At 41.1% G+C, this 26,368-nt stretch overlaps 1 protein-coding gene across 1 annotated transcript; it reads right to left on the bottom strand.

Moving 5' to 3' along the window:
• RSPH3 (radial spoke head 3) lies at positions 1 to 25,143 on the bottom strand. The gene is given in 10 exon segments (XM_032338403.1): positions 1 to 606; positions 1,578 to 1,664; positions 3,507 to 3,669; positions 5,155 to 5,358; positions 6,340 to 6,485; positions 8,024 to 8,165; positions 15,374 to 15,461; positions 19,404 to 19,816; positions 19,819 to 20,335; positions 25,139 to 25,143. Coding segments are annotated over 10 exon segments (2,040 nt in total). The 3' UTR covers positions 1 to 331.
• Positions 25,144 to 26,368: the final 1,225 nt, after the last annotated feature.

Here is a 26,368-nt window from a genome sequence, read left to right as displayed (position 1 = left end):
TCAGAAAAATTAAGGGAAAATATATTTGTTAGTTCCATTCGTGGTAACAGAAAGCTTGTAATCAGACATGATTCTCATTAGAGTTACAACAACACAGCTTCTAGATATCTACCATTAAATAAATGAATTAAATTTCATTTTTAATTAGTTTTATTATTTCAACATATTTGATTTGCCCAGTCCATGAGACAATGTTGAGTAAACACAACATAATTTCCATAACCTGAGGGGACCTGCGCGTTACCTGATCGCTTGCAACGCTGACTGGCCGCGAGCGTGTCCCGGCTCGGAGGCGCCCCTCGGTGGCAACCGTTCTCTCCCTGAGGTCTTCTTATTGCTCATCCTCTTCTTCTTCCATGAAGCTCCCTTCTTGGGGCGACACGTCCCCCACATACCTTCCATTGCTTAGTGTTCTTTGCAGGGAGTCCCAGTCTGAAAGGGGCCCCTGTGGCTGTGACATACTTCGTTCAAGGAACTCCCCATCCGTCAGGGGTGCTCCCATCGCTCCGGGACCACCAAGCCCATCCTCAGGCTTCACATCTGGGGGCGGGTCCTCCTTATGCTCGTACATGGACAGTCTCTTTTCCACCACCTCGCGAATCAGCACTGGAACAGTACATGTGCAAAAGTCACTGTGATTGCTCCTGTTAGAGCCGTTGTAAGGCTGACTTACAGAGGAGCGGGAAGCATCCGCCAGACCTCAGCCCTTCCCTGTGTTACTTCTCTACAACGGCAGCACCACTTCACTTCTACGTGACCTAATGCGCTGAATATGAATTCAGGTCAATGCCTGTTCTAACGGAGCAGGATTTATACAGTCAAGAGAGAAGATACTGATTCTGATCAAATTATACAAGAACCAAAAATACTACTGAGGGTAAGAATTGGTGACTTTGTTAATATAATTGAGCTAATGAAACTTTAAAAATGAAAACTATAAAATTTAACATCTTTCTTCTATTTATTCTTTCTGTTGAAAAATCTCAGAAATGAATGTTTTAAAAAAAGATTATATTTAAGGGGCGCCTGGGTGGTTCAGTGGGTTAAGCCTCTGCCTTCGGCTCAGGTCATGATCTAGGGTCCTGGGATCGAGCCCAACATTGAGCTCTCTGCACAGCGGGGAGCCTGCTCCCCCCACCTCTTTCTGCCTGCTTGTGATTATTTCTGTCGCATAAATAAATAAATAAATAAATAATTTAAAAAGGATTATATTTAAAGAATATTTTATTTTTTTAAGTAGTCTCTACACCCAGTGTGGGGCTTGAAATTATAATCCCAAGATCAAGAGTCACATTCTACCAACTGAGCCAGCCAGGTGCCCCAGAAGTGATTTTTTGTTTTTGTTTTTGTTTTTTGTTTTTTTTTGAGAGAGAGAGAGGAAGCACACATGAGTGCAAGGATGGAGGGGGAGAGGGAGAATCTTAAGAAGGCTCTATGACCAGCACACGGCCTGATACACGCTCCATCTCACGACCCTGGGATCCTGACCTGACCTGATATCAAGAGTCGGATGCTTAACTGACTGAGCCACCCAAGCACCCCCAGAAGTGACTTTTAAGTAAAATAAAAGAGCTTACTGTCAAGCACTGTTCTTCCCACCATACTGTATTCCATGGTTTTCTCAACTTCCTTCATTAGCCACGGAAGGAATCCCATCTCAATATCTGTAATAAAAAAAGCTTAATTTTGTTACAATGAAATTCAATCATTATACTGATTTTAATAAATTATTATAGATAGGAAGAATCTGTGCTTTCTTCCTAATTGTTGAAGATTCATCAACACTGTTTCCTTAATACAAAATGTCAAATAGACTTACACAGCATTACTTTTGCCACATTCTCTAAGCATGTTGTGGTCCATTTCCCTTCTATTGCAGTAAAAAGAGTATTTTCAAAACTATGAGGTCTTCCTTGGTGTCCAGGCCTTTGGAGCTAACTGCACAGGTGCACTCTGGCTTGCTGAAGGAGGTAGGGTAGGGGTTGGGGAGTAGGGAGGAAGATGTGGGTCTGGGAGCAGAACCCCAATTCAAATGTGATACGAATATGGGATTGAACCGTGCTGATAAAGAGAAGCCTGAAGCCTGGGCCCTAGGACAAGCTCTCCAAGGGTCAGAGAGTATCTGAGAAGAAGGCCATCCAGAAATGGGTCAGAAACTAGGTGCTTCCATTAGTGATAAAGTTGTTCAAACTGAAATGGAAATCTACTCTACTGTGTGAGCCTTTAAAAAAATATGATCCATTATTATACACACTTTAATGTTTCAAAATGGCTTTTTGCGGGGGGGGGATGGCATCCATTAGTTTTCAATGGGATGACAATAGAGAATGTAATAGGGTATTACATTCACTACTAGAAATAATTTTTAATCTGAGGCATGAGGCTCATTTTAAGCTTCTAAATGATCTGTAACTGACTTTTCCAGCAATTTCTGAGAGGAAAAAAAAAGTTATCAGCATCTATGACTACCAGCAGAGGTCTAGCTAGACCCCAGGGGGTTGGCAGGGCAGCACGGAAGGAGCAGTGGGTCTGGGGTCAGAGTCTGAAGCTGAATGGCTGCTTGGGAGAAGGCATTTCACTTCCCTGAGCTTCAGTTTCTACTTCTGAAAAATGGGAATTAATCTGCCCTATCTACCCCCTCCCCCCATCAGGGTTCCTGGGAGGGTCAAATGGAAAAATACTACATAAATGGTAAAGTATGATATAACTGTAAACCAGTGGTTGTGTGTAATCTGACCTCTCTCTATGAATTGAGTATGTATTCAGTGAAGATTAACATTACTAACCTCTGCTTCACAATACTATTAGCCTTTTGAAATAGGACCTGTATACAAAAGCAATGTGCATCTGAGGGCTTTCCAACCTGAGGAAGGAGGGTGAGGTTCCTTTGGTCAGGTTAGCTGAGGGGTGGGTCTGGGTGGGTGCTCACAGAAAGCTGACAGGTGTGAGTTCTCTAAAGGTAGAGACCAGGTCTCCTCATTTTTATCTCCCACACTTAATTCAGTTCCCAGGGTGGTGGAGCCACCTAATTAAATGAATTCACGACGTTCATTGCTGCCCCCAAAGGGTTTTTGAGTGGAATAGGAAGTCAGCTGAGAAAAAGTTAACAACTACTTCTGCACATATTTTATACATATTATGTTCCATACATATTATGATATTTAGCTCCTAAATAATCCTTGTTTCACCCATGAGGAAACTGAAGGTCATATAGCTGCTTGATGGTGAAACTGGGACCCAAACTCGTTTTTGACATCAAGCCCGTATTTCTGCCTACTACCCAATGTTGCTTCTTAGTACAGACAGACTGACACCCTAAAATCATGAGCTTTATAGTATACCTCTCAATAATAGCAGTACTTACTTAAAACAACTATAATTGACTTAAAAAATTTGTTTTATAAAGATAGATTCCAATTCAACATAAACATGGGCAGGGGATTACTTGGAAGCACTAGGAAGATGCGTATTGCAGCAGTGATCCTACACTACCTCCACCAACCCACCTCTTTCAATGGGATCGTAGAAGTAGCCACCGTCCCTGAGACTGTCGAACACCGACGGGAGGAGGTCTGCCAGGTAGCGCTGCGCGAACACTCGAGCGGCCACTTTCTGCGCGGTCTCGTTGTGCTTGTAGACCACTTCCCACTGCTGCTGCTTACGCCGCTCCTGCGCACAGAAACCACCACCGCGCACGGTTACTTAGCGGGTCAGGTCCTCCCCAAACACCCAATCTAGCGAGTGGAAGAATCTGGACACGTATTTGTATCAAAAAATGGACAGCAAGGAATCGGAATGGTTCATAATTTTCATTCAAGATTTAAATGAATTTCAACAGCTACTGGTTATTGATTTCAAAAAAGAGATGGAGCTTAAGGGAAGACTCATCTCCTGATCACTTTTAAGTAAAATCACTTGAAGATGAACATGTTTAACTGTATGGATAATATCAAAGAATAATAGTTAAATGTATTTGTGATTTGTATTACCATAAACTATCATCAATACAACAGTTACAGTGGCTCAGGCATCTTCAGGTAAAGAACGTGGATCCGTGAGTTGTCTCACTTGTGAGCTTCTCTGAGTTCACAGAGCTCTGAAAATTATAAACCTCCCTTTTGTTGTTGTTGCTTCTTCTAGACTATAGGATATCTATAAAGCTAATGAACCATCTCCTCTACTCCCATGTGGAAGTGGGAGCATTAATATAGTTTCTTATGAAGTCTATTTTCAGAATTTAAGCAAATATAAGTCTACGTGATTTTATTCATTATTTTCATAGTATATTTCCTAATAGTAAATAAACAAGTACATTTCCTTTGATAAGGATTTCCCCGATTTCAACAAAGCTAATTTTGCCACTGTTCATTTAACATTTGTAAACAAACAGTCTTGCATTTGTATAATCTCTACCATAAGCCCTATGCCCTTTACACAATTAATTATTCATCATGGAGAAAAATGGAAAGTCCATTTGATTAGGTATTAAGTAGAATATGCAAACAACTAAGCTATTCTGTGCAGTAAACTAGACTTTGGGAAATTATTTGAACTCTTTTAGGTATTCAGGCACTCCTATATACTTTATCTATTCAGTGTCCAACATAGGGCAACAATTATTGCCAGACCCAGAAAGACTCTCAAAGATCACTGAGTCTAGTGTTTCCTGACTGAAGGTAATTGGCATACTTCACGTTTTATTTTTACTTTTTAAAAAGATTTTATTCATTTGACAGAGAGAGAGAGAGAGAGCGAGAGAGAGAGAGAGCAGGAACACAAGCAGGGGGAGAGGTAGAGGGAGAAGCAGGCTCCCCACTGAGCAGGGAGCCCAATGCGGGTTCCATCCCAGGATCCTGGGACCATGACCTGAGCCGAAGGCAGATGCTTAACCGACTGAGCCACCCAGGCATGCCTGTTGGCACATTTTAAAAACTAGATTCTAAAACTTTTCTTACTAAAAGTTCTATAAACCTGTAATGTAAATGTAAAAAAGTTTGTAAATGTAAAGTTTGTTGCTCAGTTATCTCCTCTTTTGTAGCAACAAACATTTTCCTGACATATTTGCAAAGATTTTTAGCCTATGACATACCACGTGATTCAGGACATAATCTGTTAAATAGCCAAAGATTAAGAAAGAAAACTAGAATTCTATACTTTTTCTTCTCTGTGCCGTCTCTCTTGCTCTTCAAGTCGTTGAACTTCAGCGAGTTCAGCGCTGCGCAGCTCCTCATACGCATGCTGACTGGCCCGCAGGTTGGCCAGCTCCTCTTCTTCCATCACTTCCAGAAGAGACTGCTCAATGGTCTTTCCCACCAAAACTTCTAACATTGGTTTTACTTCAAGATCAAAGTCAAAGAGCTTAAACACACAGGACAAAGCAAGTTAAAAAATTTTTTTTTAAAGTTTAAAATTTTAATCATGAACCAAATGCTCAAAGAAAGAATATCCAGAAAAGAGGTAATGGCAGGGTTCTATTTATTGAGGATCTTCTGTGTGCCAGACGCTGTGATGGTGACTTACTTATGGTTTCCAAAACTCACAACAGCCATACAGGGCACACAGAAGAGCAGCCAAAAATTATAAAAAGACTTACGTACTCGTCAGAATGAACTCTGGTACTCAACAATTTTAAGATCAAATTCTGAAACCCAAAAGAAATATCCTTATATTTCTTAATTTTTACCCTTTCTATTAGATTTTCATTAACAGTTTGAAGAAACAAGGAGCTAAGGAACAAGAATAACAGGCATTTTGGTGATTCTTCTCTAGAATTTAGAGGCAAATATACCCTTCTATGTAGTTTGTGAAGACTTACTTTATTTCTCAAATTCAGTGGCAATTCCTTCAAGTGAGTCTTAAATCTCACTTAAGTCATTATGTGCATAAGAATTGCCCTCTCTTCAATTTCCTAAACTGGTCTATTTGTGCATTCTACATTGATATGAAAATGTAAATATTTTAGAATTTTTTTTCCCTAACATAGAGTATCTTCATGAAAACTATATAATTTAAAAGCAACTAATAGGGAACCTCTTATACCAGAGATAGTATTTTTCTTTATTTGGTACGAGTTTACCTTGTATCCCTATATTAAGTATGCAAACACACAAAAATCAAAGTGCAGATATTCTAAAAATATTTCTAATGCTTTTTATTTCTGATCAGCAAAGAGGGTAAATCAGAACATTGTAGTTCAGAATAAAACTATTATAGGTACATTTGGAAAGAAATCCAGTAGGTAGCATCTTTCTGATTATGAAGTGGTTTGTAAGCTTTTAACTAAACCTAACTTTACCTATTTATGAAGAAGATAGAAGAAGTCCAAATAATGTACTGTACCTCTCCTTCCAGTATTTGGGTGGCCACATCTTTGCCAGTTTTGGCAGGAATAAAGAGGGGTGTTGGTGGTCTGTCCAAAAAGGCATCTGTTTGGCATTCCACATCAACTTCTATTATGCGGTCAGCAATTTCTTCAAGGTATATTTCTAAGAGAATACCGTACACACCGAGTTTGAAATTCTGTTCTATTTCAAGCATATACGTGTATTGAAACTTTAGCTCCTTCAAAACAGAATTAAATAGATCAGAAAAGAAGTGCTCAAGTGTGGGATTAAATTCATGCCTTGTCCTAAGCAGTTTTATGTATTTGGAAGAACACTGAGCCAGTCAGGCTAGGGCATTTATGGAACATTGAGAAAGCACTGAGCTTAGTACTTGAAAATGGAACTAAAGAACATGAAGCTTAGGTGAATGTAAGATGCAAAGTATGATTAGAGACGGAGAGTTAATAATCCATCTGTATAACAAGAGTCCTAAGATAGTAAACATATAAAGATTTCAAAATTCCTGGATATTTTAAAACTTAGGCACGATGTTACTTGATGTTCCCTCTAGGCTATAGATCATTAAACAGACACACGAAACAAATTTCACCTTAGGAATCATTTATCCTAGGCAAGGGCAGTGTAGTATCATGCAAAGAACATGAGAACTGAAGTCAGATGTTGAACACAGGACCTAGTCAAGTTACAACTTCTTAGAGCCTGAGTTTCTTTATCCGTAAAAGGGATCATAATGACTCATCACAAGGAGTTTTTAATAATAAAGGAGATGCACAGGTAGAGGACTTTGAAATGGTCTCAGATATAGGAAAACTCAATACAAAGCAGCTGCTACTGTATCACTTGATATTTTGATGTATAAAGAAACACTAAAATTTAGCTCTTGTAGAATTATAGCTACATTGGCTAATTATGGACATATATGCATTCTAGTCTTGGCCTCAAGATAGGGGGGAAAAGACCTGGAATGGTTTGGTTCCTTTTGTCCTAACTACCCAGCAATAACTGGTAAAACCACTCACCATCTTGGCAAGATGCAAGGTGAAACCTGAGTAGTTACATCAGTCTAAGGAAAACACCATGTGTTGTCTGATTGTCAAGATCCTGACAACACCACCGCTCAACCCTAGAGGTCCCGGTAATCCTAACTGAGAACAGCCAAATGAGTAGGAAAGCCTGGCACTGGCCCAGCAGAGCCCATGTGGCCTTGGGGAATGTATGCAGTGAAAGAAGGACAGAGCAGAAGAGGCTTTGGGGAGAGAGGGGGAGGAGTCAGATCTGGCTGAGTTCATGCCTCTCAAAAGACAAAATGTCAAAGTAGAACTTCCTTGCTCTCTTCTCCTGTAGGTCCAGCAAGGATTCATGTTGGGATATAAAAAAAAAAAAAAAGAGAGAGAGAAATAATCCCAGGTGGAGAGAGAAGTATGTGAAAAGAGCTAAGAGAGAATTAATTTGGTCATAAATTTTTTTAACCTTATTGCATACTTCCAGCTATACCCAATATAATAATAAAATACAGTCTATGAATTTGTTGAATGAATGCGCTCTTCCTACCATGTGACTGGGGCAGTACTGCATAGATTAATGGATATGTAAGTAATATAAAAGCAAAAAAAAAAAAGAATTGACTTAGAAAAGTGAGCAAACCCAGGAGCCATGATGCCAGGGCCATGGTTACATACCTGTTTGCACATCCACGTGCTTTCTGCCTTCCACGGGTTCGGGGGTTCGTGGTCTGAGCTGTTCTTGGGCTCGTTTTCTGGCAAGAGCCCTCCTCTTCGCCTGCTGCTGTCTCTGAATCTCTAGAGGATCAGGCTGCCCAGGCTGAGTGACAGAAAAGGCTTCCAAAATTTAGAAGATATTTCTCAAAGCATACAGAACTGCCATTCCAGAAGTGGACAGCGTAAGAGCATCTGTCATACAATTCTTCCTGATTATCAGTGACTTCATGATTAAAATTCTGTTTGAAATTTGTCAGGTAATTATAAAGTTATCTGATGAAGCATGTAAGTAACTTCAAAGTGTGACTGTTGCCTGGAATAAACAGCTGCAGAATCCCATCTAATAAATTTTTTCCTTATTCAAGCATTTTTACCGTGAATTCCTTGGATGCCTCATAACCAAGTATACTGTAGAATTACTCAGTTAAAATACATTTTAATGTATAGTTAAGGAACTGAAAAGCACTAGGATCTAAAAAAAAAAATCTGAATTTCACATAGACAAAATTCCTGAAAAAATATGTAAGGTCACAAAGGAAATATTCTCAGTCCGAACAAAGCCTGTCCCAGTGTACAAAACAATAGCTGATTATGGGTTAAAAATGTAATTATTTACAGTAGAGCTCTGCAATATTTAGAGGTCCTTGATTTCATATCTGTATCTCATTCTGTAGTCATTTCCTATAACTAACCTCTCTTATCTCAAGGTAAATATGAAAAGAATGGGGAAATTTGAAAGACTTTGTGTGGAAAAAAATTTTAATATTTAAAATTAGAATTGTAAAAACAATCTGGTAACATTAAAATTTATTAAAAATATGCCATATTCCCATTTCCCTAATACAGTGGCCATTGTCATTTAAATGCACACACTTTTTCTGGTTGTGATGATATCATAGATTTATTTATTTTTTTGAGAAAGGGTGAGAGAGAGCACTTGAGTGGGATGGGGAGGGAGAGCAGGAGAGAGAGAGAGAATCTCAAGCAGACTTCCGGTTGAGTGTGGAATCCCCACTGGTTTCTCTTTGCTAGTATTTTGTTGAGGACTTTTGCGTTGACATTCATGATAGCTATTGGTCTATAGGTGTCTTTGTCTGATTTGATTATCAGGGTAATACTGATTCCCTGAAGTTTTCCTTCTTCTTTTATTTTCTGGAAGAGATTGTGTAAAATTATGTAAATTGTGTAAAATCAATGAGAATTAAAAAAAAAAATCCTTGGTAGAATTTTCCAGTGCAACTATCTGGGCCTGGATATTTCTTTTTTGAAAGCTTGTTTTTTGTTTTTTTTTTTTTAAAGCTTTTAAATTAGAAATTCAATTTCTTTAATAGTTATTAGACAATTCAGAATATCTATTTCATGTTAGGTGAATTTTGGTAGTTTATAGTTTAAAGAATCAGCCCATTTCATCTAGTTTGTTGAATTATATGTATAGATTTATTTGTAGTATTCTATTATGATCCTTTTACTCTTTTACTAGATAGAGAATCTTTACTAGTTACATCCCTGATATTTGCTTATTTGTTTCTCCTCTTCTACTTCCTTTCTTTTTTTAAAAGATTTTAATTAATTTATTTGACAGAGAGAAACAGAAGAGAGCGAGAGAGAGTGAGCACGAGTGGTGGGGGGGGGTAGGAGAGGGGGAACAGGGAGAAGCTGACTCCAAGCCAAGCAGGGAGCAGACACCCGGCTCGATCCTAGGACCCTAGGATCATAGCCTGAGCTGAAGACAGACGCTTAACCTACTGAGCCACCCAGGAATCCCTCTTTTACCTTTTTTGTCAGTTTTGCTAGAGGCTTATCAATTTTACTGATCTTTTCAAAGATAAGAAATTTAATCTTTTCATGGTTGCAGGATCTATGGTTATATCCCCTGATAGTCATTCTGGTATCTGCTATTTGTGTTTTCTTTCTCATTTTTAATTTGGTAGTTTTGCTAGAGGTTTACCAATTTTATTGATTTTATTCAGAGAACCAGCTTTTGGGTCCATTGATTTTCTATGTTGTTTTTGTGTGCTTTTAAAAAAGGTTCATTTATTTGAGAGAGAGTATGTGTGCATGCAAGTGCACATGCATGGGGGAGGAGGATGGGTGGCGGAGAATCTTCAAGCAGACCCTCTGCTAAGTGTGGAGCCTGAAGTGGGGCTCAATCTCAGGACCCATGAAATCATGACCTGAGCCAAAACTGAGTTCTACACTTAACTGACTGAGCCACCCAGGTGCCTCTACTTTTTTTTTTTTTTTTTTTTTTTTGAGAGAGGGTGAGTGCATGTAAGTGGAGGTAGGAGGGGAAAGAGAGAGAAAGAGAATCTTAATCAGGCTTCACACCCAGCACTGAGCCTGATTTGGGGCTCCATCTCACCCCCTGGGATTATGACCTAAGTCAAAATTAAGAGTCCCATCTTAGCCAAAGGAGCCACCCAGGGGCTGCTATTGTTACTGTTTTCAATGTGAGTGCTTTCTGCTTTTATCTTTATTACTTTCTTCCTTCTGCTTACTTTGGGTTTATTTTTCTCATCTTTTCCCCATTTATTGAGGTAGGAGGTTAGATTATTGATTTGAAGTCTTTCCTTTTTAGTTTTTTTCATTTCAGTGCTGTTTTGGCATGAAACACAAATTTGGATTTGTTGTATCTTCATTTAGTCCTGAGTAGTCTTTTAAAATTCCCTTTGGTATTTCCTCTATGGATTATTTGGAAACGTGCTGCTTAATTTTCAAGTGTTTGAAGATTTCCTGTTATCACCTATTATTGATTTCTAGTTTGAAATTTTGAAAGAGACATTATTCCATTATGGTATGATTTCAAATATCCTAAGTATCTTGGTTTGTTTTGTAACCCAGGATATATTCTACCTTGGTCAATATTCCACAGGAGCCTCAAAACTGTATGAATTCTGGTGCAGTCAGTTAACCATCTGACTCTTGGTTTAGTTTGGGTCATGATCTCAGGATCATAAGATCAAGCACACCACTGGGCTCCGTGCTTAGTGCAGAATCTGCTTGAGGTTGTCTCTTCCTCTGCACCCCTCTGCCCCGACTCGTGCTATCTAAAATAAATAAATCTTAAAAAAAAAAAAAAAGCATATGTACTCTTGTTGTTGTTAGGTGAAAGTGTTGTATAAATGTAAATTACAACCTATTGGTTGGTGATGTGTAGTTCTATATTTTTGCTGATTTTCTGATAGATGGATATTGAAGTACCAAACTAAAATTATGGATTTGTCTATTTCTCCTTCCAATTTTTAGCTTCATGTATTTTGAAGCTCTGTTGTTTGGTGCATATATAGTTAAGACTGCTATATCTTCTTGGTATACTGTGACCTTTTTACCATTTTGTATTGTCCTTCTTTGTCCGCGGTAATATTGTTTTCCTTAGGTCTACTTTATCTGTTATTTAGATAGCCACAACTACTGCTTAAAAATTAATATTTATCTTTTCCCATCCTTTTACCATTGACCTACCTACATCACTGTACTTGAAATGAGTTTCTTGTAGACAGTACACAATTGGGTCATGGTTGGGGTTCTTTGTTTTGTTTTGTTTTTGTTTTTTTTTTAATCTACTCTGCTTATCTATCTCTTAATTGGCTTGTTTAGACCATTTACATTTAAAGCAACTATTACAGTAAAGCAAACTATTACATTTAAAGCAACTATTTCAACTATTACATTACATTTAAGGCAGCTATTGCCATGTTAGGGTTGTCTTTTTACTTTTTGATTTGTTTGTTCTAATTTTTGTTTTCTTTTTATTTCCTTCCTGTGAATTAGTTGGAACATTTCTTAGAATTCTTTTTTTAACTATTAAAAAAGTTATAGTTTTCACTATAACTCTTTGCATAGTTTTTAAAAAAATAGTTGCTCCAATTTTTATGATATACTATGTACCTGACCACAGTCAACATTTAATATCAACATTTTACCACTTTAAGTGGAAGGCAGAAACTGTACTGCCATTTAGATAGCATTATTTTCCTTACTTTTAAAATACAATCAAAATCTAATCATCTTAAGTATTTTATCTACATATATTAAGCACCACATCACATGATGTTGTAGTTTTGCTTCAACCATCAAACACGATTTTTAACACCCAGAAGACAGTTTATTGTATTTACCCCTATTTTCACCTAATCCACTGATCTATCTTTCTTTCTGAAGTCCCAAGCCGCCTTCTGTTATCATTTCCTTTCTACTTGGAGAGCTTTCTTTAGCTCTTCTCTAAGGGTAAGTCAGCTGGCGACAAATCCTACAGGTTTCCTTCATCTGAGAGCAACTTGTTTTCCTCTTTATTCCTGAAGAATGTTTTCACTGGATTAGAATTAGAGCTTGATAGCCCTTTTCCTTCAGGACTTGAAAAACACTGTGCCACTTTTTCTGGCCTCCATTGTTTCAAATGAAGAACCACTGTTAGTCAAATAATTGTTCTACTTCTGGCAATGTTCATGTGTTTATAGCTGCTTTCAGGATTTTTTAATCTTAGTTTTGAAATTTGATTTTGTTGTGTCTTGGTGTGAATTTCTTTGGGTTTTCCCTGCTTGGGGTTCAACTGACTTTTTAGATCTGTAGGTTTTTTTCCTTTTGCCAAATAATTTTCAAACACTAGTTCTTCAAATATTTGTTCAGTCCCATGCCTTTTCTCCTCTCCAAGACTCAGAAAACATGAATGTTAGACATTTTGTTATTGTTCCTCAGCTGTGAAGCTTTTTTTACTTTTTATTATTATTATTTTTTTGTGGCCTGTTTTCTAATTGTCATTCAAAATGGGTAATTTCCATTGATTTGGCTTTGAATTCACTGATTGCTCCCTATGTCATTTCTGATGAGTCATGTGACTTTTTACACATTTTCCATTTGGTTCATTTTTTTAAAAAGATATTTATTTATTTGAGAGATAGAGAGGAGCAGGGAGAGGGACAGAAGGGGAAGGGAGAAGCAGATTCCCCGTTGAACAGGGGGCCTGATGTGGTACTCCATCCCAGAACTCTGGGATCATGCCTGAGCTGAAGGCAGATGGTTAACTGACTGAGCCACCCAGGCGCCCCCATTTGGCTCATTTGTATGACTTCTATTTCTTCGCTAATATTTTCTGTTTTTTCATTTAAGAATGTTCATAATTATTCACTTTTGATTGAAGCATTTTTTTAATGATTACTGCTTTAAAATCCTTGTCAGGTAATTCCTACATCTGAGTCATACTGGTGTCGTCATCTCTTGACTGATTTTCCTCATTCCGGTTGTGACTGCTCTGGTTCTTGGTATGATGAGTGATTTTTCTTTTTTTTTTTTGTATCCTGGAAATTTTGGGTGTTAGGATGTGAAACTCTGGATCTGAATCTTTTTTTTTAGCAGGAAGTCATCCCTTTTTGCTGTGGCATGCAGGCATGGGTGGAGATAGCAATTCAGCCTCCTGCTTGGCCCCATGTGAAAGCTGAGGATCAATTTGTATCAATCACCTTATTGGTGCGTGGTGGGGGTGGTATTTCCGCTCCCTGCTGGGACACCAGTACTGGGGTATAGAGGAGTGGAGCTCTCACACTGCTTTCTCTCACTTGTTTCTCTTTGTTGCTGCCAGATAGGGTTGAAAATTCAGCTGCCTCCTAACTCTGTTGCCGTCACCCCAGGAAAAGCAGGGTACCAACTTGTACCATCTCTGGCCATCTCACTGCCCCTGGGTGAGAATGGAAGGTAAGCTTCCTGCTCAGCCCTTGTTGATAACCACCTCAGTGAGTGAATCAGAGCACCGAAGAGTACTGCACAGTTGTTGCCAGTGTGGGGATGGAAGTCCAGTTCACCAGCCACATCTTGCTGACTCCACTAGGAGGGACAGGGCAGTTTTTCCATGGGGGTTTGGCTGGGGAAGGGCAGTAAAAAGGTTTCTGTTCTGCTAGGTTACCCTTTTGCAGTCTTTTGGATAAAGGGAACAGGCGTGTGCCTGTTGGTTGTGCTGGGTTGCAAGCTTCTCCAGTGTTCTGAATGGGATTTAAGAAGACTTAGGGAACTCATCACTATGTCGCTCAAATCCTGAGGTCCCTAGCCAGTCCATTTCCTTCTTTCCACTTCCAGAATCTTCTAGTGTTTGCTTGTGCTATTGACAAATTCCTGCTTGTCTGGACTGGAAGTCTCAGTATAGAGTTTTTAGGTAAGTTGTTGAATAATTAACTAAAGAACTAAAAAAAAAAAAAAAAAATCAAATCATCACAATATTTAAAAAAAAACTAAAAAAAAGGTGATCTCTTTTTAAGTTTAGTTCTAGGTGTGCCAGTGTTTATTGCTATTGCCTAAAGATGCCAAATCACATCTATATCGCATGTTTGAACTGTTGTTTTCAAATGTTGGTCCCTGAACTGGCTGTACTGACTGCCTAGAGAAGTTAATTAATGATGCACTTATCTGTGTCCAACCCTTGAAGGTTCTAAATGCAGCAGATCCAGGGTATGGCCGAAACATACAATATTTTTAATGAGTTTCCTTGATGGTTTTGATGTACATGCTTCAGAATGTCTAATATTCCATATATCACTATGTGGTGGTGATAGGCATGTATATATCACACAGTGTTTACAGATTAACTATATTTCATCATCACTCTTAATCATCAAGCCACATCCTAATCATCTCTGTATCCTAGGTACTCAGCACAGGACCTAAAACCCAATAAATATTATAAATATTTAGAAATTAAAGAAACTAAATTAAATTAGAAATTAAAGAAAAGAATTTTGGATTAAATAATGAGGAGAGTATTATAGTATGAAATAATTTAAACAAACCTAAATATATTATACCAGTGCTACTCAAAGTGTTATCTGTGAACTGTTTGAACTGGTCTGTAAAAATTTAATTATAGAAATTGAGAGTTGAAGTGTGTAAGCTTTTAGAGCAGTTTTACAAAGTGCTGTTAATCTAGCAAAACATTGGAGTTTTTGTATTTTTTTAAATTATTGTTTTTAATTGTGGTGAAGGCCATTTTGAAGTGTAGAATCTAGTGGCATTAAGTACATTCACACTGTTGTACAACCATTACCATATCCATCTCCAGACTCTTCATTTTGCAAAACTGAACCTCTGCACCCATTAAACACTAACTCCCTAATCCCCCACTCCCTTAATCCCCGGCACCCACCATCAGCCTTGTATTTCACATGTCTTTTTTTTTTTTTAATTAGATTTAACTTTTCTAGTAATCGATCAGTATTTTATTTTATAACTGTTTTAGTCTACAGCAAATTAGAAATGAAAACAAACAAACTGGTAGCTCAGCACAGTACTTTGAAAAGCTGTGTGTTAGAATATTCAAATTTTACTTACCAGCGGTCCCATCTGTAGAGCATAAGTGTTGCCTCGGATCACCCTTCTGTCATACATTATGTTTCCATAATGCATAGGTTCTTCAGCTCTGTAAAAGAGCAAATTCTAAATAACTATTGTAATAGTGTTGGTCTGTGCAGTTAACTCATTTTTAATTAGATTTAGACTAAGATACAAATGTTATGAAAACAGATTTTTGTTTGGGCACAGTCCCTGACAAATTACTACCATTTATGGAATGCTTGCTATATGCCAGACCCTTCACATATTTTATTTATTGCTCACAATAAGCTTCAAGTTGGGAACTCTCATTCCCATCTGACAGAAGAGGAGGGAGATTCAGAAAGGAATGTGCCCAAGGTTACCTAACTAGTAAGTGGCAGAGCTGGACTTAGGGCTGTACATCTGTTAGACTACTTGACAAATGTGAAAATGGACGGTTGGAAAGGGGCCTGCCTTAAAGTACTGGTAATTGGTTTCAAGGATTGAAAAGATTCACAGAATCGAGCTTATGAAATAAGTAAATCAAGTTTCTTGTTGTTTCTTTAAATTCAGAGATATATTGTTAAAATGATATTGTTTTAAATCTTAATAGAATTTTGCTTTGGGGGAATCAGACTATCAGTAGTGAAAAACCATACTGTTGATGTTTTCTTTCAAAGTTCTTTAAATGATATCTGATGTATGGCTATGAAGTCAAATATTGACCCATACCAATAACAGCACTCTACTAAAAATGATTTTGAGAGGGGTCGTAAATTGCTTTTTTTTTTTTTTAATCATATATTAAAACCACTTTTGGATAACCTGACCTCATATTACTTAAAACCCAGGCATGTAACACTGCTCATCTTACTCGCTCTTTGGGCAGGGTTCAGCTCAGCTGGTCACTCCTTCGCTGAAGCACTCTTTTTTCTAGTTGCCGTGATACCGGGATAGTCTTCAGATTGTTTTTCTAGGACTTGTCTTTCCCAGCCTGTGTTTGCTCCTCCCCATCTCAGGACTAGGCCTTTTCTTGCCCTTCACTGAATTCATCCATTTTCAGGGCTTTCCTCATAATCCACATACCTAAAACTCCCAATTTTATTTTACCTTTAACTCAGAACTCTCCTCTGAGCTCCAGGAATATATATCCAATTGATATGCTCAGTGACCTCTCACTGAGAGGTCTTGAAAGCAACCTCAAGATTGAACTAATTATCACTCTCCCACTCCAACTTCTTAGGTCTTTAGTGTTCCCTGTTTCTAACTGGTACCAATAACCACCCAACTGGCTTAATCTAGAAGCCTGGGAGTCATCCATAATTCCTCTCTCCTCCTCACTGTCTGTATCCAGCAAGTCTTATTGATTCTACTCCCCAAATCTTTTTCGTATCTTTCCATCGCTTATTGCCACGGCTATATTTTACCTGGACTACTGCAAGAGTCTCTTAGTCTTAACTGTTGGGAACATTTTTCTCAGAATCTGTCCTATACATTGTACCCAGTGAATTTTTTAAAATAGAAAAAATTCTAAAGGACACTTACTTGGTTAAAACCTCCTAGTGCTAATTAACATAATCATGAGGAAAATTTTTGTTTTGATTTCAAACTAACAAAAGCCAAAAAGAAAAAAATCCGTAAAACCTATTCCTGGTGAGGATGTAAGGAAAAATAAGTTTAAACATCACTAAAGAAAAGGCATATTGTTCCATCTGTTCATGTTAAAAATATACATGATCTAACAACCCCATTCCAGGAATCTGTTTCATAGAAATAAAAAGGCCAGCACAAAAAGTTGTTTATTGAGAACTTCCTCATTGTGATAAAAACTTGAATCAAACTGAATACCTAATCAAAAATTGAAAATTTTAAGAATGCATAGTACATTTATGCTCCAGGGGATATCATGCTATTAAAAATAATTGGAGGGATTTCTACAAAGAATTAAGTGAGAAAAGGAAGATGTTGAGAATTGTGTATAATGTTAGCATTGCTATGAGGTAGACAAAACCCGTGTGTGCTTGTATGCATATATTTATATATTTGTACATAAAATGTGAGTGTGGAGAAAAGTCCAGAAACATTCATGTAAGGGCATTAACACGGTTTACCTTGGGGGCAGGAGGGAAAGAAGTTTACAAGGGAAGGGGGTTGGGCATTAAGAATGTACTCAAGCATGAACCACAGGAGTCTGTTTATATAAAAATAAATATGTATGTATATGTATATGTATATGTAAAGAAATTAGAAAAAAAAAGAATTATAGGTTATAAAAAGGTGGGGAAGCTAACTGCAGATTAACATGTGTAGTATGATTCAATTTTGGAAATAAACCTCCTATATAACTGTACATATGCTCAAGTATGGAGGTGTAAAAGAATAATATAAGATTTTTTAAAAAGATTTTATTTATTTATTTGACAGAGAGAGAGATCACAAATAGGCGGAGAGAGAGGGGGAAGCAGGCTCCCTGCCGAGCAGAGAGCCTGATGCGGGGCTTGATCTCAGGACCCTGAGATCATGACCTGAGCGGAAGGCAGAGGCTTAACCCACTGTGCCACCCAGGAGCCCCAAATAATATAAGATTGTTAAGGGAAGTAGGAAAAGAGGTGAGTGGGAAATAACTTGCCCTTTTCATCCTTATTTTGTTTTTTCATTTGCTTCACAAGCATGTATTACTTTTTAAATTGAAAATCACCACTAAGGATAATTTTAAACTGAAAAATCAAATACACACATATACACACGTACTCCTTCCAATGGCTTTATCAACAGATTGCATCAATATAAGCAAGGTCCTGCAATTTGCTTATCAACTAACTATTAAAAAAAATCATTCCTGATGAACCACCATTGATTCTTATGTGTTGGTGTAATTTAATAGTAATGATTTGTTCGATATTACTTAAAGCCACAAGAAAGTGTTTTTAAATGGAATCCTTTTATAATACAAATAATCCCTCTGTAAATTTAAACTTGTGGGGCGCCTGGGTACCTCAGTCTGTTAAGCATCTGCCTTGGGCTCAGGCCATGTCCCAGGGTCCTGGGATAGAGCTCCCGCCTCTGGGCTCCCTGCTCAGTGGGGAGCCTGCTTCTCTCTTTCCCCCTGGTTCTTTCTCTATCTCTGTCCCTCTCTCTGTTAAATAAATACATGAAATCTTTAAAAACAATTTAAAATTTCCATTTTGGTTTCTTTAAAGTAACAGGCATTTCTTATTTTAAAAAGTCTTTATTTGCCATAATACGATAATCATGAATTTAGACTCAGTGTTTGAAATACGCATCAAGAGTTACTTGGTTCAATCATTAATTCAACGATTTGTGTGAGGGCCTCTTATATGTCAGGCACAATCCCAGCTGGACAAAAGACGCAAATGTTCCAACTTCCGTGGAGTCTGCGTTCTTGGGAAGTTCTGCTGGTTCCAAAATTTGAGGCTTATGGAAAGAACTACAAGCTTGGGAAAGGCCTGTAAACATTATTATGGATAATAATGAAGCGGATATTCGAATATTTGCCCATAAATACTTATTGATATAAAAATACAACTTGGGGTTCAGCACGGAAGGATAACCTGACTCCTGACCGAAGACTGGCGTGGAAAGAGCTCGACGTGGCTGTCATTCGGGACGTGCTCCCGTGCCTGTCACCTGTCCCCGTTTCCCCCTCTGCATAACGGAGTTACTCAAGCAAGGTCACGGCATTGTGGACTACGGAGGAAAATGTACGCGAAGGCCGCTCGTGAGCTGCCCACGGCTGGCCACCGGCACTTAGCGGACTCCGAGGTCGAGAACCGTGAGTTTTCGGGACACGGTAAATCGATCACGCCAGCAACTCATGCTCGTTTAAGGTTCAGGAGGGGAGCCCGCCCGTGCCCCTTCTCGCTTCATGGCTCCACGCACGGGACAGTTCTTTAGGGAAGAAGTTTATTTCGGCAGGTGTGGAGAGGGCAGAGCAGCACAGGGAAGTCTGCCGGGGCGAAGGGGCCCGCATCCCGCGGCTCCGGGACGGGGCAGGTGGAGACCCCACAGGGGCTGCTTGCTCACTCACGGCTGCGTTATGCTGTCCCGGTAACGGCGGCGCTGGCAGGGCAGGGCCCGGGGCCGGCTGGTGTAGGTGTAGGTGTAGGTGCCCATGGCCGGGGAGGAGCGGTCCGGGAGCCTGGAGGCCACGCCTGCGGCCCGGTCGCTTCGCTTCCCGTGGAGACTGGCTTTCAGGCAGGTGGGCGCTAAGTGGTCGTGGGAGCCGGAGACGTGAGCGTGGTGCCAAGGGCAGGGATTCCGCGACGCAAGGAGAGGCGGCAGGAAGGGCAGCGGGCGGGACGGGAGGTGGCCGGGACAGGAGGTGGGAGCTACGCTCGGCTGGTTCCAGGGAACACTGAGCCAGCCCGAGGAGCCCGCTTTGGTTGCCCAGCAACCCGGAGTTCCGCCCGGGGGCGGGGCCTCCAGGCACTTCCGGCCGGGGTTTTCGCGGGAAGGCCGGCCCCCCGGGGCCCGTCCGGCCCTTGGCTCCGCCCCTCGGCGCGTCCCGGGCGAGGGCGCCTGCGGTTCAGGAGCGGTCTCCCGAGCGAGTCGTGCTTGGGGACTTCGGGGAACTGCGCGAGCTGCGCGGCGGTCCTCGTTCCCACTTTGAAGTCTGGCTTCGCCGGGCTGGTGTCGGCGCCATTCTTCCAGGGCCACGTGCTCCCGTTCCTTAAGGGGCGCCCTCGGCTGTTTCTGTTCCCGCCGCGCCGCTCCCCGGGGCTGGTCAGCTGTGACCGCGCACTCGGGGCGCCCGGGCTCCCCGCTCTGTTACGTGCTAGGGCGCGGCCAGGGCTGCTCGGCGGCTCCCAGCGCCGCCGCCCCTCCACCTTGGGCTGCGGGCTGCCGCCGCGCTCCGCAGCGGTGTCCGCTTTTTCCTGCGCTCCCTGTGCTCTTACCCGCCCGTCGCTAGCACTCGGCGGATCCTCGGGCGCACGAGCGACGGGGGCGCCCCCGAGACATCTAATGTTGGCAGAGGGGTGGGTGCTTTGTGGAGTCTGTTAGGCCTCCTGTATCTTAATCTGTCGGGCCCCAGACTCTGAAGAAAGAGGCGTCATGGGTGGGTTTGTGCTTGGAAATGCAGATGCTTTGGTTTCAGTATTAGCAATGTTAATCCTACAGTTTGTGTAAGTGAAGTGTTTGTATCCCTGAATGGTCAGTTATTAGCACTTGCATTCACTCCTCAGCTCAGCTAAGTGCTGTCTGGTTTTGAACCCAGGTTCTGCGCGGTACCAAGTCCACAGCCTCTGGCAAGTTAACGCTTTTGTGCTTCATTTCCCTGCTCTGTAAAATGGGGGCGATAGAATTTATCTGTTAGGATTTGTCATGAGGATTAAAAGCATTAATAAGTATACTTCAAACTGTGTCTGGTAAATGATGAGCCATTACATTAAGATCTAGATTCCTCCTGCACTTTGAAGATTAAGATCTAAAGCCAGTGTGTAGGTATGGTATAAGTAATTCTAAATAAAGGTGTATGGTGAGTGCTAGAGGTAAACACTGCATGAAACTTTTAGGTTTGATCTCTTAATTTTGAGGTAATTTATGGAAGGGCTATAGGAGAAAGTGAGATTTTAATTGTTTGATGGGTGATAGTGTTTTCACCGGTGAGAGACTTGGGGATGTACATTTAGAATGGCTTGATCAAAGGCTCAGAAGCCCAAAGTCCTTGGAGAACTCTTAAGGGAGTAAAATATATATGTTAGATAATTATAAGAACTAAGGATGAAACACAGCCTAGGAGGTATCAGAGGTGGAGTGGGACCTAGAGATTTTAGATTGGTCAGGAAAGGCTTTACTGAGAAGGTGGAATTTGAGTGGGGCTGTGAAGGAGATGGAGCACTGAAACTCTAACATTCCAAGAAGCCATCAGTGCAAAGTTCTAAGGCAGGTACAAAGCTGGTGTGTTCTAAGTAAGACTAAGGAGGCTAGAGGGGGTGGAGCAGGGAAAAGCATTAGGAGACGAAGTCAGAGGGAATGAATTCAGATCGTTGTGCCTTGTTGGTCAGCGTGAAGATGGACTTTTACTCTGAGGTTAAAAACCCCAAAGGCTTTTGAATAGAAGCTTAACATTTATTTATTTATTTATCTGAGAGAGGAAGAAAGAGAGAGAGCCTGCAGGAGCAGGGGAAGGAGGGCCGGAGGGGGAGGGAGAAGCAGACCGCCTGCGGAGCCTGGAGCCTGCAGACCTGGGGTTCCATCCCAGGACCCCGAGATCATGACGTGAGCCAAAGGCTGGCACATAACCCATGAATCACTTAGGTGCCCTGACATAATTTAATTTTTCAAAAAAGCATATCTGTTCTAGTTGCTGGGTTGAGAATAGACTGAAGCAGGGCAAAGCAGAAGCAGGAGACCAAATCGAACCAGTAAGCCTGGCTGAGAACGTGGTTTGGATCAGGGGCCAGGCAATGGAGTGGTCAGAGAGATCCTGAATCTATTTTGAAGGTAGATACAGATGGGTTAGAAATGGAACACTAGAGAAGGAAAGGAGTTAAAGATCACGCTAAAGTTTTTCATAAGATGTTAAACATTACGCAGAAGAAATTGCGGAGAGGCTCTGGCTGATGTTGTCTCTTTCTGGAGGATTTAATTTTATTCTGGCTGGCAATTAGAGTAGGGGTAGGTGACTTTTTTTTTTTTTAAAGATTTTATTTATTTATTTGACAGACAAAGATCACAAGTAGGCAGAGAAGCAGGCAGAGAGAGAGAGAGAGGAGGAAGCAGGCTCCTTGCTGAGCAGAGAGCCCAATGCGGGGCTCCATCCCAGGACCCTGGGATCATGACCTGAGCCCGACACAGAGGCTTTAACCCACTGATCCACCCAGGCACCCTGGGGTAGGAGACCTTTAATCAAGAATTCAGGCATTGGGAGGGCTGATTGCTTTCTGGTTTGCTCTGATCCAAGAGCCTAAGCCTTTAGGAATCTCAGCAGAAAGCCTGGGATGTTCAATAGGTACCCATCTCTAGGAACCTTGCACTCCAATTTTTGTATTTCCAAGTCCACGAGGTTATTAAAAGGCCTGCTTGCCTTTTTAGCCACTTTGCACTGTCTTGGTTTCTTGATTTTTAGTGTCTTTACAGCTTAGAATTCAGTAAACACCTTAAGGATAAAAACCAAATTGTCAGGCTTATTTCTCTGTGAATCTACTTTGTCTGGGGTCTTGTCCCTTCAAGTTCTGTCTGTAGTTCTCAACTGTAATTTTTATCTGCTCAGATCTGAAAGACTCCTGACACTCTTCACCACTGCTTTCTACTTGCCCGTAAACTCAGCAAATGCCCCAGGAGAAAAACAATGGAGAAGTCGTATATCCCTAGGTATTTTCTTTCTCCCTGGGATCCCAGTTCCTCATTTCTTCACTGGCTGGCTTATTCTCGTGCCTTCAAAATGTCTCTGTGGTTTTTATTTTTGTTTTTAGTTTTAGTTTCGGCCTTTACAGTTGTTCCTGTAAGAGAGTTGTCTGATTCAAGCTACTGCTCGGACTTAGAAGCTACACCAAGAATGGCGTTTCCGTTTACTGATAGAGGGAACACTTGAGAGGAGCAGGTTTTAGAGGGAGCGTTTTTTGGAGGGAGTTCAGTTTTGGGTGCATTAGCATGAAAGACATGTTAGTCATCTAAGTGGAGGTGTTGAGTGGACAGTTTGATATGGGAGAGTGGGGTGTCGGGATCGGTCCAGAGTAGAGATCCAGATTTTTGCGTTAGTGGCTTAAAGATGCTATTTAAAGCCATGACATTTGGTGAGAATACTAGGGAGTGGAGAGAGAAGACAGATGAGCCCTTGAGGATTGTTAGAGGCTGGAAAGATGAAAAATAGCCAACAAAGGATCCTGGCAAAGAATGGCCAGAGAGATGGGAGAAATTGCAGAGAGTCCGGTCACTGGGAATCAAGTGATGAAAGTGTTTTGAGGAGAAGGGGGTAAGGATGCCTAATGCCATACGTGGATCAAGGAAGCAGTAAATGTTGGATTAGCAATGGTAGGAATCGTTGGCTGCGGAGCAGAGGGTGCCGATAGTGGAGTTAGGGAAGACAAAGTTCAGTTAGAGATTTAGAAGAGATTGGGAGGAGGGAGATTTGTGCCTGGGAGTTTGCTGCAGAGAAAAAGAAAGAAACAGGTTGGTGCCAGAGGGAAACAGCCAAGAGAAGGTTTCATATTTTTTAATGGGAGAGTTGACTGTACGTCGGTATGGTCTAGGAGTGAGTAGCGAGGGCAGAATGGATGTTGTAGGGGAGAGAGCCAACAATTGATGGAGTGATGTAGGCAGGAGGGCATCATGGACAATCGGAGGGGCTGGCCTGCCCTGGAAGTGTGCACAGTTCATCATAGTAATACAAAAGGTAGATGTGACTGCCAATGCAGTTAGGTAGATAATAATTTTTTTTCCTTTTTTCCTTTCTTTCTTTGACAGAGATCATAAGTAGGCAGAGAGGCAGGTGGGGAGAGAGAGGAGGAAGCAGGCTCTCCGCTGAGCAGAGAGCTTAATGTGGGGCTCGACCCCAGGACCCTGGGATCATGACCTGAGCTGAAGGCAGAGGCTTTAACCCACTGAGCCACTCAGGCACCCCTAGATAATCATTTTCAAGATCCTTACCAATTAGCAGGTGTTTCTGATACAGCAGGCACTATCTTCAGCACTTAACCATACATGATTTCACTTAGTTCTTACCATGACCCCATGAGGTAGGTTCTTAGATCATTTCTACTTAACTTATAAGGGGACAGAAGCTTAAAGAAGTTAAAGTCACTTACCGAAGTCATACAGCATATGAGTGACAGAACTGAGATGCAAACCCTGATCTGCCAGGTCCAGAGCCTGTGCACTGAAGTATCAGCTTAATGTTCGTTATCTTCCCATCCCCAAACCTCTCTTGCTATGCTTCTCTCTCTCTCTTTCCCTCTTTTTCTCTCATTCTCAGTACCCCCAGTAATCACCAAGTCCGGCCTGTCTGACCTCCTAAATGTTTCTTGGTTCTGAGACCTCTTCTTTGCATCCGTACCTACTATTCTTACCAGCTTTTGACCTGCTCCAGACAGCCCGAGTTGGCTCCTCTGTGCCACCACAGGATGGTCAAACTGAAATGCTCTGATCATGCTGGGTCCCTCTTCAAACATTTCTGTGACCTCTTCGCCCTGTGAATCCAAGTTCCTTACATGTGCTGTAAGCTCTTCACTACCTGGTGCTGCCTCTTTTTCCAGTCTCAGATCTTGCTCGTTTCTCCTTGTACTTTCTTCCCCCAGAGTAGCTGAACCTGCACAGTAGTGCCACTGGGCAGACTATTTTGTTTTCTGCCTCTGTGATTTATGCTTTTCCGTTATCCCTTCTTTTTCTTTCTCTAAAGATTTATTTATTTATTTATTTTAGATTGAGGGAGAGGGAGAGTGAGCACAGAAGAACAGGGGGGAGTGGCAAAGGGAGAGAGAACCTAAGGCAGACTCCATGCTGAGCAATGAGCCCGATGTGGGGCTCGATCTTATAACCTAGGTCTCGACTGAGCCAAAACCAGGAGCCAGGTGCCTTAACAGACTGTGCCACCCAGGAACCCCCTCCCCTTTATCACTTCTGGCTGATTTTCTGCTCATCCTGTAAGCCATGGCTCCTATTGTTTTCTCCAGGATCACATTTCTAACACCTTTAACTGGGGCTCGTGTACTCCTTGATCATATTTCCACCTTTTATTTACCGCGTGGCATTTATAATAACTTGCTAACATGTTTGCCTCCACAACTAGGCCACAAGTTTCTCGAGTGTAGGAATTGGCCTTACCTCATGGCTTAATGTCTGGCTTTAGTAGTTTATTGAATGAATGAATGAATGAATGAATGAATAGCACAGGTTTATCCAAGAAAAGAAGGGGGAGCTTCTTTTCCTTTTAGAGTATGAAAATGAGTGAATGACTATAGTTTCTGAAATATTTCCTTTTTTCTTTTAAAGGTTTTATTATTTTTTAAATAATCTTTACACCCAGTGTGGGGCTCAAACTCACAACCCTGAGATCAAGAGTCACACGCTCTTCTGACAGCCAGCCAGACGCCCCTGCACGATCTCTAAGCACAGGTAAGAGAAAGCAAGAGAGGACTTACCACACTTCTTATCAACAAGCGTCAAGCACCTTCCTTGCTCCAGGTCCTTCAGTAAGAACTAGAAATAGATGTGGCTTTCATTCTAGCAGCGGGAGGCAGGTAAGAGGCGAATGAACTGAAAACGAGGGAAAACGATTTCGTGGAATGATAAAAGCTATGACGAAAACACAACAGGGTATTAGGATAGGGAGTGCCTTAGCCGCTGCTTTAGACTTGACTGTAGAAAAAGGCAATAATTTAATGTGAGACCTGGATGCCACAGGGAGGGGCCGACTACGTTGAGTTGCGAGGGAGAGCAGCGCGGCAGAAGGGAGTAGCTGGTGCACTGTCCCAAAGGCAGGAGCAAAGTTGTCAGGTTTAAGTCACGGAAGGCCAGTGTGTCTAAGGACATGGAGAGCCAGTGGTTAGAAGTGAGTTTTTAGAAGTATGTAGGCGTCTAGTCAGGGACAGCCTTGTAGAGTGGGGAAGATTGGATTATGGGGAGCCACTCAAGGGTTTTAAGGTGGGAAGAGAGTCCGTTCTAAGTTCTCTTTTGCAAAGATCACCGATTGCCTTCTGAGGAATGGATTGTAAGAGGTGAAGAGTAGAACTAGTCAGGAAGGTGCTGTGGCTAAGAGGGGGGATGTGGCTTGAGTTAGGGTGATCGCAGGGAAAATGGAGAGAAGGGGCACCTTGGGGTCATTTTGGAGGATGAGTCCAGATAACTTACTGATTGATCATGTAGAGTGGGAGGAGTAGAGGAAGAAAGATGACCTCTAAGTTTTTGATTCGAGCAAAATAAATATGATAATCATGTCATTCACTGAGATGTTGATGGAGTGGAAGAAGCAGGAAATTGAGAGTCCCTTGGGGGCATGTTCATTTTGAGAGGCTATTGGACATCAAATGGGTGTGTTGAGTTGGTAGGTTGGAG

The sequence above is a fragment of the Mustela erminea genome, chromosome 4, assembly GCF_009829155.1.
Source record: "Mustela erminea isolate mMusErm1 chromosome 4, mMusErm1.Pri, whole genome shotgun sequence".
In the NCBI taxonomy this organism is placed as follows: Eukaryota; Metazoa; Chordata; class Mammalia; order Carnivora; family Mustelidae; genus Mustela; species Mustela erminea.
Note: the sequence above shows the minus strand (reverse complement) of the source record. Positions and strands in the feature narration are given on the sequence as shown.